The following is a 15,763-nucleotide window of genomic DNA, read 5'->3' as shown; positions in this document are numbered from 1 at the left end:
CCGTTGTTGCCGCCGACTCGCTCTGATTGGCTCCGCTCGAACACTGCCTTGCAGCGATTGGTTCGGGGCGAGGCTAACCCCTCAGCATGAGACAGGCGCCCCTATTGGTCAACCTCAAGCCTAGGCATCCTCTGATAGGTCAGTTAGGAGCGGAGGGCGGGACTTGGTTCCTCTGAAATAAGATACTTGAGCGGGGGAGGGGGGAATTCAAACAAGCGGCTCCTTATTGGTCGTTTGCTCTTCTTCTGTTTTTTTCTCCAAAGTCCGCCGTTCCCCCAATACTCGCCTCCCATTGGTCGCTCGCCCTCCAACGTTTGAATCTGATTGGCTCCTGCATCCGGCGTTCCATCCAATGGTAGGCCCCCTTATTTTTTTTCTTCCTTTCGCTGGAACGCAGACGCATGAGTGCTGCGCTCTGATTGGCCCAGGAGGATGCAGGAACCAGTTTGAATTGTCAAAGAGGATGCTGATTTTGGAGAAGGTAAGGGAGGCTCCTTCCCCATTGATTTGCGAAGGCTTTGGGGGGTATTGACTACTGCAACCACCATCATCCACTGCCCAGCTCTTTTTTTATGTGGATGATGGGAGTTGCAGTCCATACAGTTTGGGAGGGGGTCATCATCCCTTTGGTGCTGGCTGCATCCTCACTGCTGACTTAATGTGGTTTGACATATACCTCCATGCTGTGGAATTCTGGGATTTGTAGGTTTTTTAAACTATTATTGAGCCTCTCGATATTTAGAAGCTCTTTTTTATTCTTCTTCTTCTCCAAGCAGGACTTCAGGCAGATAATGTCAATATAGCTGTAACTTAACCTGAGTATTTGGGAGAACAAAATGGCCAAAGATAAGCAATGGCAACATAAGCTGAGAAGAGCCAGGGCAAAATATCTGAGGAAAAGGAGGAAAGGGGTCATTCAAACTCAGCATACAAGTCCTCTCCCTTCAAAGTAAGTACTTGGGATCCTCTCCCTCGGTTTTCTGTTGCATCCGCACTGCAGAAATAAACCAGTTTGGCATGGCTTTAATTGCCATGGTTCAATGCTCTTGCCAGACATTTAGCCTCTTCTCTGAAAGAGAGCTCTGGTGCCACAACAAAGTACAATTCCCCAAATTAACTGGGACTCTCTCTACCAAGTCAGGGCACTTGGAGGCTATGCAATTATATATATGCTCATCACTCCATATTTGTGGCTTTGATATTTGCGGATTTGATTATTCATGGATTTGATTAATATGTTCTCTCTAGGAATATCTAGGTCCTCCAGTGCAACTCTATGGTCAACTTTAACTAAAAGTTGCACTCAAAGACCTAGAGATTCCTAGGGAGAATAATCTACTAAGCCTTTGTAGCTCCTCTGGCGCAGTTCTGTGGTCAGTGTCTGTCGGACATTGGCCACAGAGTTGCACCGGAGGACCTAGAGATTCCTAGAGAGGATACTCTACAAGACATTTGTAGCTCCTTTGGTGCAGTTCTATGGTCAGTGTCTCACGGATGTTGACCACAGAGTTGTCCTGGAGGACCTAGAGATTCCTAGAGAGAACACTCTACTAGGCATTTGTAGCTTCTCTAGTGCAGTTCTATGGTCAGTGTCTGTCGGACACTGGCCACAGAGTTGCACCAGAGGACCTAGAGATTCCTAGAGAGGATACTCTACAAGCCATTTGTAGCTGGTGCAGTTCTATGGTCAGTGTCTGTCGGACGTTGGCCACAGAGTTGCACTGGAGGACCTAGAGATCCCTAGAGAGAATCCTCTTCTAGGCCTTTGTAGCTCCTCCAGCGCAGTTCTATGGTCAGTGTCTTTCAGACGTTGGCCACAGAATTGCACTGGAGGACCTAGAGATCCCTATAGAGAATCCTCTTCTAGGCCTTTGTAACTTCTCCACCGCAGTTCTATGGTCAGTGTCTGTCGGACGTTGGCCAGAGTTGCATTAGAGGACCTAGAGAGTCCTCAAAAGGTGTCCTCTCAGGTAAAAACGTGGCATTGTTATTTGCGTTTTTTCCATATTCACAGGGGTCTTGTGCCCCTAAACCTAGTGAATATGAAGGGACAAGTGTATACACACACACACATATAATATAAACATATATTTACACACACACATATATATATAATATAAACATATATGTACACACACACACACACTCACACACATATGTTTATAATTTAGAAGCTCTGTGTCAAGAATATCATCAGAGATTTTCAGTCTGGCATTTTTCTTCTTCTTCAGGCCCCCAGTTGTACCCTGTATTCAGAGTAGACCCTTTTCCTCCTGGTTTTCAGCTGTGCTGAGCGTAAGAGACACAGTGAAACCTTTGCTGACCACCGTGACATCTTTCTGTTCGTGGTGCCAGAAAGTTATTGGCGAGGTAAGCGTTTAACGGGATATATTTATGTACCACCAGCAACAGCAGGATTGTGAGAGTTGGTTTGCCACAGTTCAATAAGGTAATCAAAGCATCATAAAAGATGGTCATTCTAAATGTATTGATTTATTTGCTGTATTTATACCTCGCTCTTCCGACACAAAGGCTCTCGGAGCGGCTTACAGATAATAAAATACATTTCACTGCCCTCAGGTTTACAATCTAAGGAGACATGAGACATAAGGAGAAGGGAATGGCAGTGAGGAAGGGGAATAAATCCAGTGGTTCTCTCTGGACCATGGCCGCCTTCTTTAGGCTAGGCTTGATGGAGCTGGGCTTGCCTTTCGCTCCCTCTGAGGCTGGATGATAGTTCAGATCCACATTCAGTGAAGTCTGAGAAACATTTTACTTGGGGACAATCTGACTCTTGTCGCTACAAAATTAACTTCTTCTTGTGTTATGTTGTGCTTCACTGTGTAGGAAAAAGAATTCTCTTTATCCTCTTTCTCTCCTTCCATTTTTGTTCTCCCAGATCTTCCACGTCATAAAAAGCTCAGCTTTTCCATCACCCGCGTCTCGGCAGGAGCTGAACGCACTCAGGGAGCGGTTAGAGAAGTTGGAAACTGAATTTTCAAGGCTCCGGTCATTGGTTCAGGTCAGTTGCGTTTTACAAAGCTTGATGCGATATATGAGATATTGGTGCCTCCAGAGGATTCAGAGGCCGTGTTTCCACACTTCGATCTCTGCAGCTATGGTTTTATATGAAATGGTTAAAGGAGTATATATAACAAGGTGTGGAGGACTATGCCTTTTCCCCCTTAAAGAAGAGAATCTCCTGGAGACTCCGTTGGTTTGTTATTTTTTACGCTGAAATGCGAGAACTCCGTAAGTTGTATTATTATGTAAGTCCTAACGTTCCCAACTGTCCCCATCTCTACTTCATCTCTATTTGTTCTACATCTCTACTTTTATTCAGCAATTTACTTCCCAACAACTCTTTAAGCCACTGATAAAAAATAGGAAAGTTTCCCCCCCTGTATTTTCCTTTATCTCCAGAGTTGTAGTTGAGGTCCAATGCTTAAAGCATCACACATGCCAGCTCCTGTATTTATTCATTTATATCCCACCACTTCCCCAAAACCAGGTTCTCAAAGTGGCTTCATAATGCAATGAAGATCTGGCTCTCCGAATCCAAGAGTAAGCCAGCATCCTGTTCTTGGAAAAGCACTTGAGAAAGTTCCATGTTTAGACGCTGAAGGTTAAGAGATGATATGATAGCCCTGTTTAAATATTTGAAGGGATGTCATATTGAGGAGGGAGCAAGCTTGTTTTCTGCTGCTCCAGAGACTAGGACTCGGAGCAATGGATGCAAGCTACAGAAAAAGAGATTCCACTTCAACATTAGGAGGAACTTCCTAACAGTAAGGGCTGTTCAACAGTGGAACACACTTCTTCCTCGGAGTGTAGTAGAGTCTCCTTCCTTGGAGGTCTTTAAGCAGAGGCTGGATGGCCATCTGTCGGGGATGTTTTGATTGAGAGTTCCTGCATGGCAGAATGGGGTTGGACTGGATTATCTTTGTGGTCTCTTCCAACTCTATGACTCTATGAAGATCTCCCAGGAGAGCTTGAAACAGTTCCTGCAGCCATGATGGCTGAGGATACTGGGACCACAGTCCAAAACGAGAACTTTTCCAAGCTCTACAGCTTCCAAGTTGAAGATGAGCTGCCTCCTGCTGAGATTTCTCCCATATGCTTTGAGTTCACCCTCCTCACCTTTTCTCTCCCACTTAACAGAATGGAGCTGCTGCAGCTACCTCTTGCCAAAATTCAGGGAGTCCGTTTTTGGCTTTTCCTGCACACACGCAGCTTGACTGTCAAGGACCAGTATCTCTGCCTTCACAAGTGCCAGTGCCACCTGCGCCGCCACCGCCGCCACCGCCTCCTCCTCCACCTCTCCCTCCGCCTCCACTACCACAAGCACCTCTTTGCTTCAAAAAGACTGGAGGTTCCAAGACACAGGTAATGTAAACCGGAATACAGTAGTTAGTGCCAAGAGTATTCCTCTTTCCCCCTAACACATGGGAATGAATTAATTGTAAAAAGAAACTGGCCAAGTTGTGTTCTCAGCTGCTTCCCCTGCTACTCATATGTGCAATTTCAAAGCGCCAGGATTGGGAACGCTACACAAACACACACACAACTAAACTGTTCTTATCATCTAACCCAGTGGTCCTCAAACTGTGCCCTTTAAGAGGTTTTGGACTTCGGCTCCCAGAAACCTCAGCCATGTTGGCCAGTAGTTTGGGATTCTGGGAACTGAAGTCCAAAATCCCTTAAAGAGCGCAGTTCGGGGACCACTGATCTAAACTATCATTATCCCTTATGAGGTTTGAGAAGTAACTTTTCTCTTGCCCGTCGTTGCAGTATTTGACAGCAGCTCATTGCATTGCACATTACAGTTGGCCCTCCACACTTGCGGCTTTGACTTTTGCGGGTTTGATTATTTGTGGATTTCATTAATATGTTCTCTCTAGGAATCTCTCGGTCCTAGAAGTAGTGCAAACCTTACAGCGCTCTATAAATAAAGGTTAATAATAATAATAGCTTACATATTTCCTACCTGCGGGTTGCCATAATTGTCCACTATTACCAGGGACAAAATGTGGAACAACTTCTAGACCAAACTGTAGGACAAAACTCAGCCCGAAATGTAGGACATTTAAGAAAAAGGGAGGACCTTAAATGTCCTACATTTTGGGCTGAGTTTTGTCCTGCAGTTGTCCTACAGTTTGATCTAGAAGTTGTCCTACATTTTGTCCCTGGTAATAGTGGACAATTCTTGCAACCTACAGTGCATCTGTTTATAATTGTAGTTGTGGGGAGGCACAGTCACCAAGAGGAATGGGCTGGCAAGCCATGTTGAAATCACGCAAGAGCCACAGGTTGGTTACCGCTGGCTATCTGTAAAGTAAAGGAATAAGGAATGTAATAAATACCCTTCCGTCAGGATTTAGTGTCTTAAGCTGCATCTGCACTACGGAAATAATGCAGTTTGACATTGCTTTAATTTAATGCTTAAGGCCAGCATAGCCAGTGGGAGCTGTAGTCCAAAAAGAACGTGTGAAAGGTCTGATCTAAATTCACAGCCATCGCTAAATCCTATATTACTGATCTCCAGAAGCGCTGTAGTTTTGCAGAGCTTTATTATGAAGTGAAGGACATTAGGACTAAATGTTTTCCAATTGTTGAGAAAGCTGTGCATTGTGAATTTTCTTCTTCTACTATACATTTTCCCTCTTGCATTTAGGCAGCTTCGTTGCCAAAAGATGTGCCCATGCAAATAACGCTCCAGGACCTCCTGAATGTAAAACTAAAGAAAACGCAAAATGGCAATGGAGTTGAGAAGGTAATTCTGGAGGGGAGGTTTGTGAGCTGCATTCGGTGTTCCAGGCTGCATCCACACTGCAGAAGTAATGCAGTTTGACACAGCTTTATCTGCCATGGCTTTGGAATTAGGGGATCTGTAGTGAGGAATTTAACCTTCCCTGTCAGAGAACTCTGATGCCTCACCAAATTACAAATCCCAACATTTCATAGCATTGAGCCATGGCACTTAAAGGGGCGTCAAATTGCATTATTTCGGCAGTGCTGATGCAGCTCCAAAAAGTGTTTGGGGGCCACTTCCAGCGGTGGGTGAAACCAAATGCAAAAGGTGTGGGACCATTAAAAAACCCACGATATATATTAGTTTAGAGCTCTTACCGCAACTAGGCAAGCCTCAGAAAGCATCTTAACCCACTAGAATGAGTGGGAAAGCTGTACAGAAGCTGGTAAAGCACCCAATGATGCCGAAGAGCATGTGACCATCTGAGGAAGTCCAGATTAGACCCCAAAGCCTAATGTCCCCACCAGAGGTCTAAAAATATGAAATTCACACTAGTTTAAAATGTATGCCACAGTCACAATATTTTTCTTTTCTTTTAAATTGCAGAAAAGATCGCCATTTGAGCAGCGCAAGGCGTTAGTTACGGTCTCGGATTTACAGAGCATCAGCCTGAAATCCAAAGCTCCACAGCCACTTGTCCGCGCCACTAATAATTTAATGTAAGGACCTTTCTGCTACTGGAGATCTTGTACTAGTTCATGCGCAGCATGAACCCAGCCTTCTTTTTTTATCAGTATATACAATGTGTAACGTTCAGGTTCACAGATTTCGCTCAGGTCTCTTTGCGTTGGATAGCATCATCTGAGCATCACCATGTACAGTTCTAAACAATCAGATTAATTTATCAATTACCAATGTGAAGGTGGTCAAAATATAACACCGTATAGGTAAAATTCAAAGACATAGCTGTGTTAGTCTGTAGAATCAGTACGTGGAGAGATCTTGTAGCACCTTTGAGACTCACTGAAAGAAAGAAGTTGGCAGCAGGAGCTTTCGTAGACTTTGGTGTATTTCCTCAGATGCTTTTGATGGAGTGGAATTGTATAAGTAAGTGTTGGCTTTAACTTGAATCTTGGCTCTCTCCTTCCAGCACTCCCAGCCGAAGTGCCTTAGACTTCCGAAAACACCTGAAAAGGGTTGCTATTAAGAGGTAACATCTGCCCGCTTTCTCCTTTCTGAACAGAAGTGGGAAGCAGTAGGAAGGGTTCTGTCTCTTTGCCTGAAACCATTTTAATTAAATAGAAAATGAGCGATCTAAGATTCCCAATGGGTACCTTTTGTTTTCCTTGCCCCTCGCCAGGAGCCCAGGTGGAACGCCATTAACTAACAAAGAGAATGCTGAGACTGGCACAGGGCTGACGCCCATCATGACCCAGGCTCTTCGGCGCAAGTTTCAGGTAAGGCCATCTAGAAAATGGATGCTGACCGGGGACTTGGATGTACGACATCCCTGGCTCTAGTTCCTCTCCGGAAGTATGAAAGTTTGCTCCATCCTACAAATAGGAAATCATACTTTGAAATGCACAAATAATGTCTTTTTTTGTCCAGGGCTGGCCCAAGGGATGTGCTGTATAAGGCAAAGCACAAGAGGATGCCTGGTCCCACTCATCCCACATAGAAAGGTGGACTGGAGTGGTGTCTGCAGTGGGGCAGCATCACCCACAGGATAGCTTAGGGAATGCTAAGAGCAAATACGTCTCAGAAATTGATGCTCTTTTTCTTTCTCCGTAGTTGGCTCACCCAAAGAGCCCTTCTCCGGCACGATTACCTACGGGAGGCAGCTTCGAAGAGCAAAGCTAGCACAACATCTTGTGATATGAAGCCTACCGTGGCCCTCCTCTGTCTTCTGCTGGACACTACTGTTACGGAAAGAATTTGTTCATGAGAAAGTGTATGGCTGGAAAGGGGAAATGAGCTTGGAAACCCTCTAAAGCAGCATTGGAAAGAGCGGCTGTTGGCCACTCTTGGCAACTCCCAGCAACCTTCAGTTGCATAACTGTTGGGGAGGATTGCTGGGAGTTGCGATCCAACAATCTTTGGAAGAACAGACTCCCCCCGGCCCTTTAATGCACTCTTGGCCAACCTGACGCTATTCAAGTATGTTGGACTACAACTCCCAGAAGGTGCTAGTCAGCTATTCTTGTTGTGGTTGAGAATATCTAGACGTTGGGGAGCACTGTGTCAAAGCACAGGTGGGGAATCTGTGACTCATTGGACTACGCTGGACTGAAACATTCATCATCCCCAGCCATAATGTTAAGAGGTTATGGGAATCAGAGCATGGAACCCGAAGCCCTCTATACTGTTCCCATGATCCCTGTGACCATTGGACCTGCTGCAAGTTGTAGGCCAACATCTAGGTGGCTGAAAGTTCTCCATCCTCATGTTTCCTTATGGGGAATTGGCCTCTCACACCTTGTTTAATGGTGCTTGTTTGGGCCCTAAAGCATTGCATTTTAAGTGAATTTTAATCTCCCTCTTTTAAAAAACAAAACATGGTTGTTGTTTTTTAAATATTTTGAGCAATATTTGTACATTGGACAAAACAGTATTTTTGAAGCCATGGAAGAATGGCAGTCATTCTGAGCTATTACTTCCCTGTTTGTACTGGCTCCTCCAGTGAGTAAAACAGATAGCTATGGAGTTGGAGAAAGTGCAATACGGTTATCTAACACAAAATCAAAGCTTGGAACCATTACTTTTGGGGGGATTTCAACTTCCAGAATCCAACAGCCACCAGAGTCACTGTATAGAATATATTGAAAGTTGCAGTCCATAAAAAAGTTGCTCAAAGCAGCTTACCAAATATAATATAATATAAAATATAAATAGAAGAAATTTTTAGGCATGTTCACACCAAGCTAAAAGCAACTGTGTAAGAGCCAATACACTCCATAAATTAAGCAAAACAACACTCGCTTGCTTTAAAAAAACAACTATTATTACTGTTTATGCTGCTGTTAAAATATTACATGTTTACACTTTGTGGTTTTTACCCTCAACTCATTTTAATGCTGTTTTATTCATGAAAACCTAACCGCCTCTGTGTCTGTTTTCCACCCTTGAAAACACTCTTACTCTTGTTATCTGCTTGTGGCACTATCTTGAACCAAATGCCGATACAAAACCGTGCAATTGTTGTAAAACGGCATTGATTGGTAATCAGTTTTTATTAAACTGAATGTCATATTCTGCCCATTTGCTTGGTCTTGTGTCTGTTTGAAAAGGAAGATCTAGCTCAAGACAAGAGGGCTAATACAATGCTAATGCCAGATTAGCAGATTCCTAGTCGTATCCTAAAAGCATGTGGCTTTTGAATTTTGTAAGATGTTTAGGCGCCCTTCTCCAACCTGGTGCTCCCCAGGTATTTTGGTGGTGTGATAGTTTGGGGGTTGGACTAGGATACTGGGAGGCCGGGGTTCGAATCCTGTCCCAGCCATGGAAACCCACAGTCACACACTCTCAGCCTCAGAGGATGGCAATAGCAAACCCCCTCTGAAGAAACCTGCCAAGAAACCCCCATGATAGGTTTGCCTTAGGGCTGCCATAAGACGGTAATGACTCGAAAGCACACAACAACCATTTTGACTTCTGTGAGAGCCAGCCTGGCGTAGTGGTTTTGAATGGAGACCAGGATTCCCAGCTCAGCCATGAAACCCACTTGGGCAAGTCACATACTCTCAGCCTCAGGGGAAGGCCATGGCAAACCCCCCTCTAAACAAATAGCAATAGCAAGTACATTTCTATACCCCTCTAAACAAATGCATCTGAGGAGGTAGACTTTAGTCTAGGAAAGCTCAGGTTGCCAACTTCTTTCCTTCAGTGAGTCTCAAAGAGGCTACCAGATCCCTCTACATACTGATCCTACAGACTAACACGGCTATATCTTTGAATCCTTTCCTCTCATTGTTGCTGCTGTTATGTGCCAACAAGTCATTTCCAACTTATGGCAACTTTGTTCAAAGGAGGTTTGCCATGGCCTTCCTCTGAGGCTGAGACAGTGTGACCCACCCAGCACTCAAGCCACTACACTATGCTGTCTCCTATACAGGCAATTACAAATCTAAAGACCATTTGGGCCACTGAAACCCACTAGGAGACCTTTGGCCAAGTCACACTCTCTCAGCCTCAGGGGAAAAGCCATGGCAAACGTCCTCTGAACCAATCTTGCCAAGGAAGCCCGAGGATAGCTTGTCCTTTTGTTATTGTTGTGTGCTTTCAAGCCATTTCCAACTGATGGGGACCCTAAGGTAAATAAAACAATAAATAAATATAACAATAAGGTGTTCAGAGGAGGCTTGTCATTGCCTTCCTCTGAGGCTGAGAGAGTGTGACTTGCTCAAGGTGCACCCAGTGAGCTTTAATGGGAATATAACTAGAACAGCAAACAAGAGGAATTATTCTATAATTCCATAATTCTATGACTAAAATGGAAGTCAAGTTTAAGGAACCCGGAAGTTCTACCTCCGGACACGAATGGTGCTCTCTATTCTTTTCCTAGCTCTGTGGGTGCGAGGATGAGAGGAAGCGTCTCCTCCTTTTCCTCCTCGCGCTGTCGCGGGAGCGGATTGGCCAATGCTGCTGCGACGCCGGCGACTGACTGTACTGAAGGGCTTCCTTTCCCCGCGCATGCGCACTTTTCCCAGCCCTTCTTTTCCTCCAGCCTGGGACTCTTGCTGCTGCTGCAAAAGGTATTGAGGATGGTTGGATCCACTGCAGTGCAAGGCCCTGTGGCATTGCATGACTTGCTCCTGGCTGGCGCAGGGGCCACCACCAATGCGGCCCCGAACACTGCTGCACCGCCTCCTTCCTCCTTGGCCAGCCCCAGCCCTGGGGGTGGTAGTAACCTTGGAGTAGCTACTCCGGGGGAAGAGGAGGAGGTCTGCGTGGTGGGCGTTTTCGGCAAGACCGCCTTGCAGCTCTGCTCCGAGAAGTCGGCCCTGGTCAACACGGTCTGCGACAGGCAGGTGTTCCCTCTCTTCCAGAGGGACGCCCAGGTCAAGGCAACGCTTGGCGACGCTGATGGGGATCCTGGGTGTGAATCCCACTCTTCATCGTCATCCTCCTCCTCTTCTTCCTCCTCGCCCTTCTCCGTCGCGTCCTCACAAGGCGACTACAACCTCCTCCAAGCCTACTACAGCCAGGACTGCAAAGTCCTGTACCTGGTGCTCACCTCCATCTGCGACAGCCACCAGCTACTCCAAGCTTGTAAAGACCTGGAGGCCATGGCGGAGGCCCGGGGTCCTGGGAGTGGCTTAGGGGGCCACCCGTCGCAAGGAGTTTCCTCTTCCTCGCTGCCCCATGCAGAGGCCCATGAGTTCTGGAAGCACCAGGAGAAGCTCCACTGCCTCAGCCTCCTCTACCTCTTCTCCGTCTGCCACGTTCTCCTCATGGTCCACCCCACCTGCTCCTTCGACATCACCTACGACCGGGTCTTCCGGGCCTTGGACGGCTTGCGGCAGAAGGTGCTGCCCTCCTTGAAGGCCGCCATCAAGGACTGCCCCGTCGGCAAGGACTGGAAGCTCAACTGCCGCCCTTGCCCACCCCGCCTCCTCTTCCTCTTCCAGCTCAACGGGGCTCTCAAAGTGGAGCCGCCTCCGGGGCGAGGGCAGGAGCTCTGCGGGCATTTGGAGAAACCGCCCCCGAAGAAGCATTCACCGAAGCGGCGCCTCCAGCACGCCTTGGAGGACCAGATCTACCGCATCTTTCGCAAGAGCCGGGTGCTGACCAACCAGAGCATCAACTGCCTCTTCACCGTCCCGGCTAACCAAGCCTTCGTCTACATCGTCACTGGAGGGGCCCAAGATGGGGACGACCCCATTGCCATGCTGCTGGACCAGCTGAGGAGCAACTGCACCACCCGCGAGGCCGAGTCCACCATGGCTCCCGCCTTGGCCGGGCCGAGGAGGTACCAGCTGATGCGCCATGGGAGGCAGCAGTTGTCGTTTCACGTCGAGAGCAGCAGTAGTAGCAGCTCCTCTGGGCAACTGGTGGATTGCACCTTGAAGGAGTTTCTCTTCCAGCACGTGGAGCTGGTCCTGGGCAAGAAAGGTTTTGACGACAGCGTGGGGAGGAACCCTCAGCCGTCCCACTTTGAGTTGCCCACCTACCAGAAGTGGGTAGCCACGGCCCTTAAGTTGTATGAAGTGACTATCGAAGGCAAGGACAGTGACGCATCATCCCTCACCGGGGAGCTGACCTCCAAGATCATGGGCAGCATCAAAGTCCTGGAAGGCTACCTCGACATCGACACCAAGTTCTCAGAGAATCGCTGCCAGAAAGCCCTACCCATGGCCCACAGCGCCTACCAGTCCAACCTGCCGCACAACTACACCATGACCGTCCACAAGAACCAGCTGGCCCAGGCCTTGCGGGTCTACAGCCAGCACGCCCGGGGCCCAGCCTTCCACAAGTACGCCCTCCAGTTGCACGAGGATTGCTACAAGTTCTGGAGCAACGGGCACCAACTGTGCGAAGAGCGGAGCCTGACGGATCAGCACTGCGTGCATAAGTTTCACTTGCTGCCCAAATCAGGTAAATTCAGAAGTTTGGAAGCTTGGAAAGCGGAGTTATTTACTCCTCTTCCAATTTTATAGATATATATAAGGGCCTTCATTAAGTGTTCCCAAACTCTGGTCCTCCAGATGCTTTAGCCACCTTCGCCAGTGGTCAGGAATTCTAGGAGGTGAAGTCTTAAAATATTTGGAGGACTAAAGTTTGGGAAACGCTGGCACAGTGGTTTGAGCATCGGACTATGGCTTTGGAGACCAGGATTCAAATTCCCACTCGGCCATGTAAACCCACTGATGGGCAAGTCACACACTCTCAGCATCAGAGGATGGCAATGGCAAAAACCCCTCAGAAGAAATGTGCCAAGAAAACCTGATAGCTTTGCCTTAGGGTTGCCATAAGTCAGAAATGACTTGAAGGGACACAATAACAACAGTCTTCATTAAACATAAGATGGAGAAGCACCTCGGGATAAGATGGAAAAGGTAGTCTTTTTTTGGCAAAGGGGTGGCAAAGAGTTGGAAAATAGCTGTGCCAGATCACAAGAAACAGGAATGGAAAGGCTTTGAAAATCTCTTGCAAGTTTCTAGTCCACATTGTCCTTCACAATAATGTAGAGAGACCTTGTAGCATCTTTGAGACTAACTAAAGAAAGAAGTGGGCAGCATAAGCTTTCGTAGATGATGCATTCCTCAGATAAATGCATCTGAAGAAGCAGACTTAAGTCTAGGAAAGCTCATGCTGCCAACTTCTTTCTTTAGTTAGTCTCAAAGGTGCCACAAGCTCTCTCTACATACTCAGTCTACAGACTAACACGGCTATATCTTTGAATTCTTCACAGTAATGTGGTGATGGTTGTTTTGAGCTTTCGAGTTGTTTTCAACATAAGGTTGACAGAGTATGGTCTTTTCTTGGCAAGATTTGTTCAGAGATTGTTTGTCATGGCCTTCCTTGAGGATGAGAGAGTGTGACTTGCCTTAGGTCACCCAATGGGTTTCCGCAACCAACTGCATATTTAAAACGTGGTCTTCCAGAGTCCTAGTTGAATACCCAAACTACTACACTGCACTGGGTTCTCAAAGTCAGTAAGAACACCAAAAACGAGTTTAAAAATATTTAAAGCAATGATAATATTAACCTGTAAGAAAAAAAAATGACCGCTAAAGCCATCCTGCATAAAAAGGGCTGGCATCACATCCAGAATGTCAGTTAGGTTTTGTGAGAACATTGCCACATTCTCACCTAGAACTAGATAGTCATTTTGCAAGTGGGGGATAAAGGAGGAGACTTGAAATTATCAGGGTATTGTGCTCTGTGGCATTTGAACTTTGGGTTTAACTGCTTGGCTTCTCAACCACTTCATTTCAGAGGAGTGAAACCTAGGCCTGTTACAGACTGCCAAAATAAAGCTGCTTGGGGTCTCTTTGGAGGTATGCTGTTTAAATGATGCATGCATCCTAAGAATCCAGAAGCTGCACCAAAGCTGCACTCCAGTGCTTAGGAATGGAGTGTGGCTTTGGTGCGACCTCCAGACTCTTAGGACCCATGCATCATTTAAATAGCATACTTCCAAAGAGACCTGAAGCAGCTTTATTTTGGCAGTCTGTAACAGGCCCTAGTGTCTTTTTTTCATTTGTGCCTTTCTTTGTAGGAGAGAAACCTGAGCCCGATCGGAACCCACCGGTGTTGTATCACAACAGCCGGGCTCGCTCCACTGGCGCCTGCAACTGTGGGAGGAAACAAGCGCCTCGGGATGATCCTTTTGATATCAAAGCGGCAAATTACGACTTCTATCAGGTAGTCCCTTTTTTACTTCCCCTAGCTATACTATGCTCTAACTGGATTAAGACAGTCAGGTCTCAATTCTTTCAGACATTAAAATCTGATACAGTGGTTCCTCCACATTTGCTGGGGTTAGGGATGAAGGATACCTGTGAAAGTGGAAAAACCACAAATAAGAAAACACTATTTTACCTAAGAGAACACCTCTCTAGGCATCTTTGGGTTCTCCAGTGCATTTGCCAGAGGTTGATCCTAGAGTCATGCTGGAGGACCTACAAATGCCTAAGAGAAGTGTTTTCTCTAGGAACCGCTAGGTTTTCCAGCACAACTCTATGGTCACTTTCTGGCAGAGTTGCGCTGGAGGAGCTAGAGATTCCTAGAGAGAACACACTTATCAAAACTGAATAATCAAAGCCGCAAAAGTCAAAGCCGCAAATGTGGAGGGGCAACTATACATACTTTGAGTCTAGCTCAGAAGTTCTCAACCTTTGATCCTCCAGCTGTTTTGGACTTCAGCACCCAGACGCCTTTGCCAGCATGGCCAATGATGAGGGAATCTGGGAGATGAAGTCAAAAACATCTAGAGGACCAGAGGTTGAGAACCACTGGCTCATATTGGAAGGCAGTCACATGCTAAGAAATATACCTGTCTAAGCCTTTGTAAACTGAATTGTCATTTTATTAAAAAACTGAATTATTTGAGTGTCACATGAGCAGGAAGAGGGGATATTTCTAATGGGTTTTGTGTGCATATACATGTGGGATTTTTCATATAATCTCCTGCCTTTACCCCAAAGAATTCAAGCTGGTATATACATTTTCTCCTTATCCTTAGATAAGTTAGAGTGGGGGGGAAAAGTTAAGTGTGTGTGGAGAGAGACTTCTTGGCTGCTACCTTTGCATTGGCACAGCTTGCTTCTAGGCAGTCAGTCAGTCACTGGCTTTCTCTCTCTCTGTTTCACAAATGTTAACTTAAAAAAGCCAAAGCAAACAAACAGCCTTGTTCTCAGTTAGAATGTGGCTCCCAAAAAGATACTATGAAAGTGAAGCAGATTTATTGAAATGATTGAAAATAGATACCTGTAAAAAGCACTAGATGTGGTAGCTTCCAACTTCTCCAGTGATGTCCGTTGGAACTGGAGTCATAAACACAATCCAGAGTTGTCAGAGTTTCGGCGTGGAATTCAGTGAATGGTGCTGAAAGTAAGAATGGCATTGTTCACTAAATTAAGGACGTTATTACTCATTCATTTGTTCGTTCGTATCCTTTTTTCAGTATTGGCACACAAGGAGAGTTACAACTCACGCAGTTGAAAACAGTCACAAAAAGAGTGATAAAACCTATTAAAGGTTGTTATTAAAATACAGTTAAACGATACCTGGAATGAAAACCCTTTAGAACAGATCCATTCAAAGGCAAAAGGTAAAATTCAGCAGAACACCCTAGAAAAAGCCCCGATAGTCCATTTCTAAAAGACCTGTTGAAACAGAAAAGTTTTCCCTTGCTGGCAGAATGATACCAAGGAGGATGCCATACTACCCTCCTTATGGAGGAAATTCCAAAACCTGGGAGAAGACACCAAGGAACCTTTTGTGTTCCCACCAAATGAACGTGAGACGGTGGTAGGGCTGAGAGATTTGTGATTTTGAAATCCAAGC

The 15,763-nt window shown here is 46.1% G+C and overlaps 2 protein-coding genes across 5 annotated transcripts in view; both read left to right on the top strand.

The window, feature by feature from the left end:
* Position 1: 1 nt before the first annotated feature.
* Positions 2-9,002, top strand: PRR11 (proline rich 11). 4 transcript variants are annotated; one of them, XM_042442475.1, is made up of 11 exons: positions 2-138; positions 264-355; positions 777-949; positions 2,232-2,370; positions 2,900-3,022; positions 4,162-4,386; positions 5,675-5,773; positions 6,359-6,471; positions 6,903-6,962; positions 7,113-7,209; positions 7,544-9,002. In XM_042442475.1, the coding sequence occupies exons 3-11, from the start codon at positions 837-839 to the stop codon at positions 7,610-7,612; spliced, it is 1,038 nt and encodes a 345-aa protein (XP_042298409.1). In that variant the 5' UTR covers positions 2-138; positions 264-355; positions 777-836; the 3' UTR covers positions 7,613-9,002. The 4 variants fall into 4 exon arrangements, with proteins under 4 accessions (XP_042298409.1, XP_042298408.1, XP_042298407.1 ...); XM_042442474.1 differs by having other exon boundaries at positions 264-481; XM_042442473.1 differs by lacking the exon at positions 2-138 and having other exon boundaries at positions 194-481.
* Positions 9,003-10,420: 1,418 nt separating this feature from the next.
* SMG8 (SMG8 nonsense mediated mRNA decay factor) overlaps positions 10,421-15,763 on the top strand; it is a 72,322-nt gene continuing 66,979 nt past the window's right edge. The window contains exons 1-2 of the mRNA XM_042442470.1: positions 10,421-12,346; positions 13,974-14,119. Coding sequence (XP_042298404.1) covers positions 10,513-12,346; positions 13,974-14,119 — 1,980 coding nt within the window. The 5' untranslated portion in view covers positions 10,421-10,512. The remainder of the gene's footprint in view (positions 12,347-13,973; positions 14,120-15,763) is intronic.

This window comes from Sceloporus undulatus, chromosome 11, assembly GCF_019175285.1.
Source record: "Sceloporus undulatus isolate JIND9_A2432 ecotype Alabama chromosome 11, SceUnd_v1.1, whole genome shotgun sequence".
Classification (NCBI taxonomy): Eukaryota; Metazoa; Chordata; class Lepidosauria; order Squamata; family Phrynosomatidae; genus Sceloporus; species Sceloporus undulatus.
This window is presented reverse-complemented; position numbering and strand designations above follow the sequence as displayed.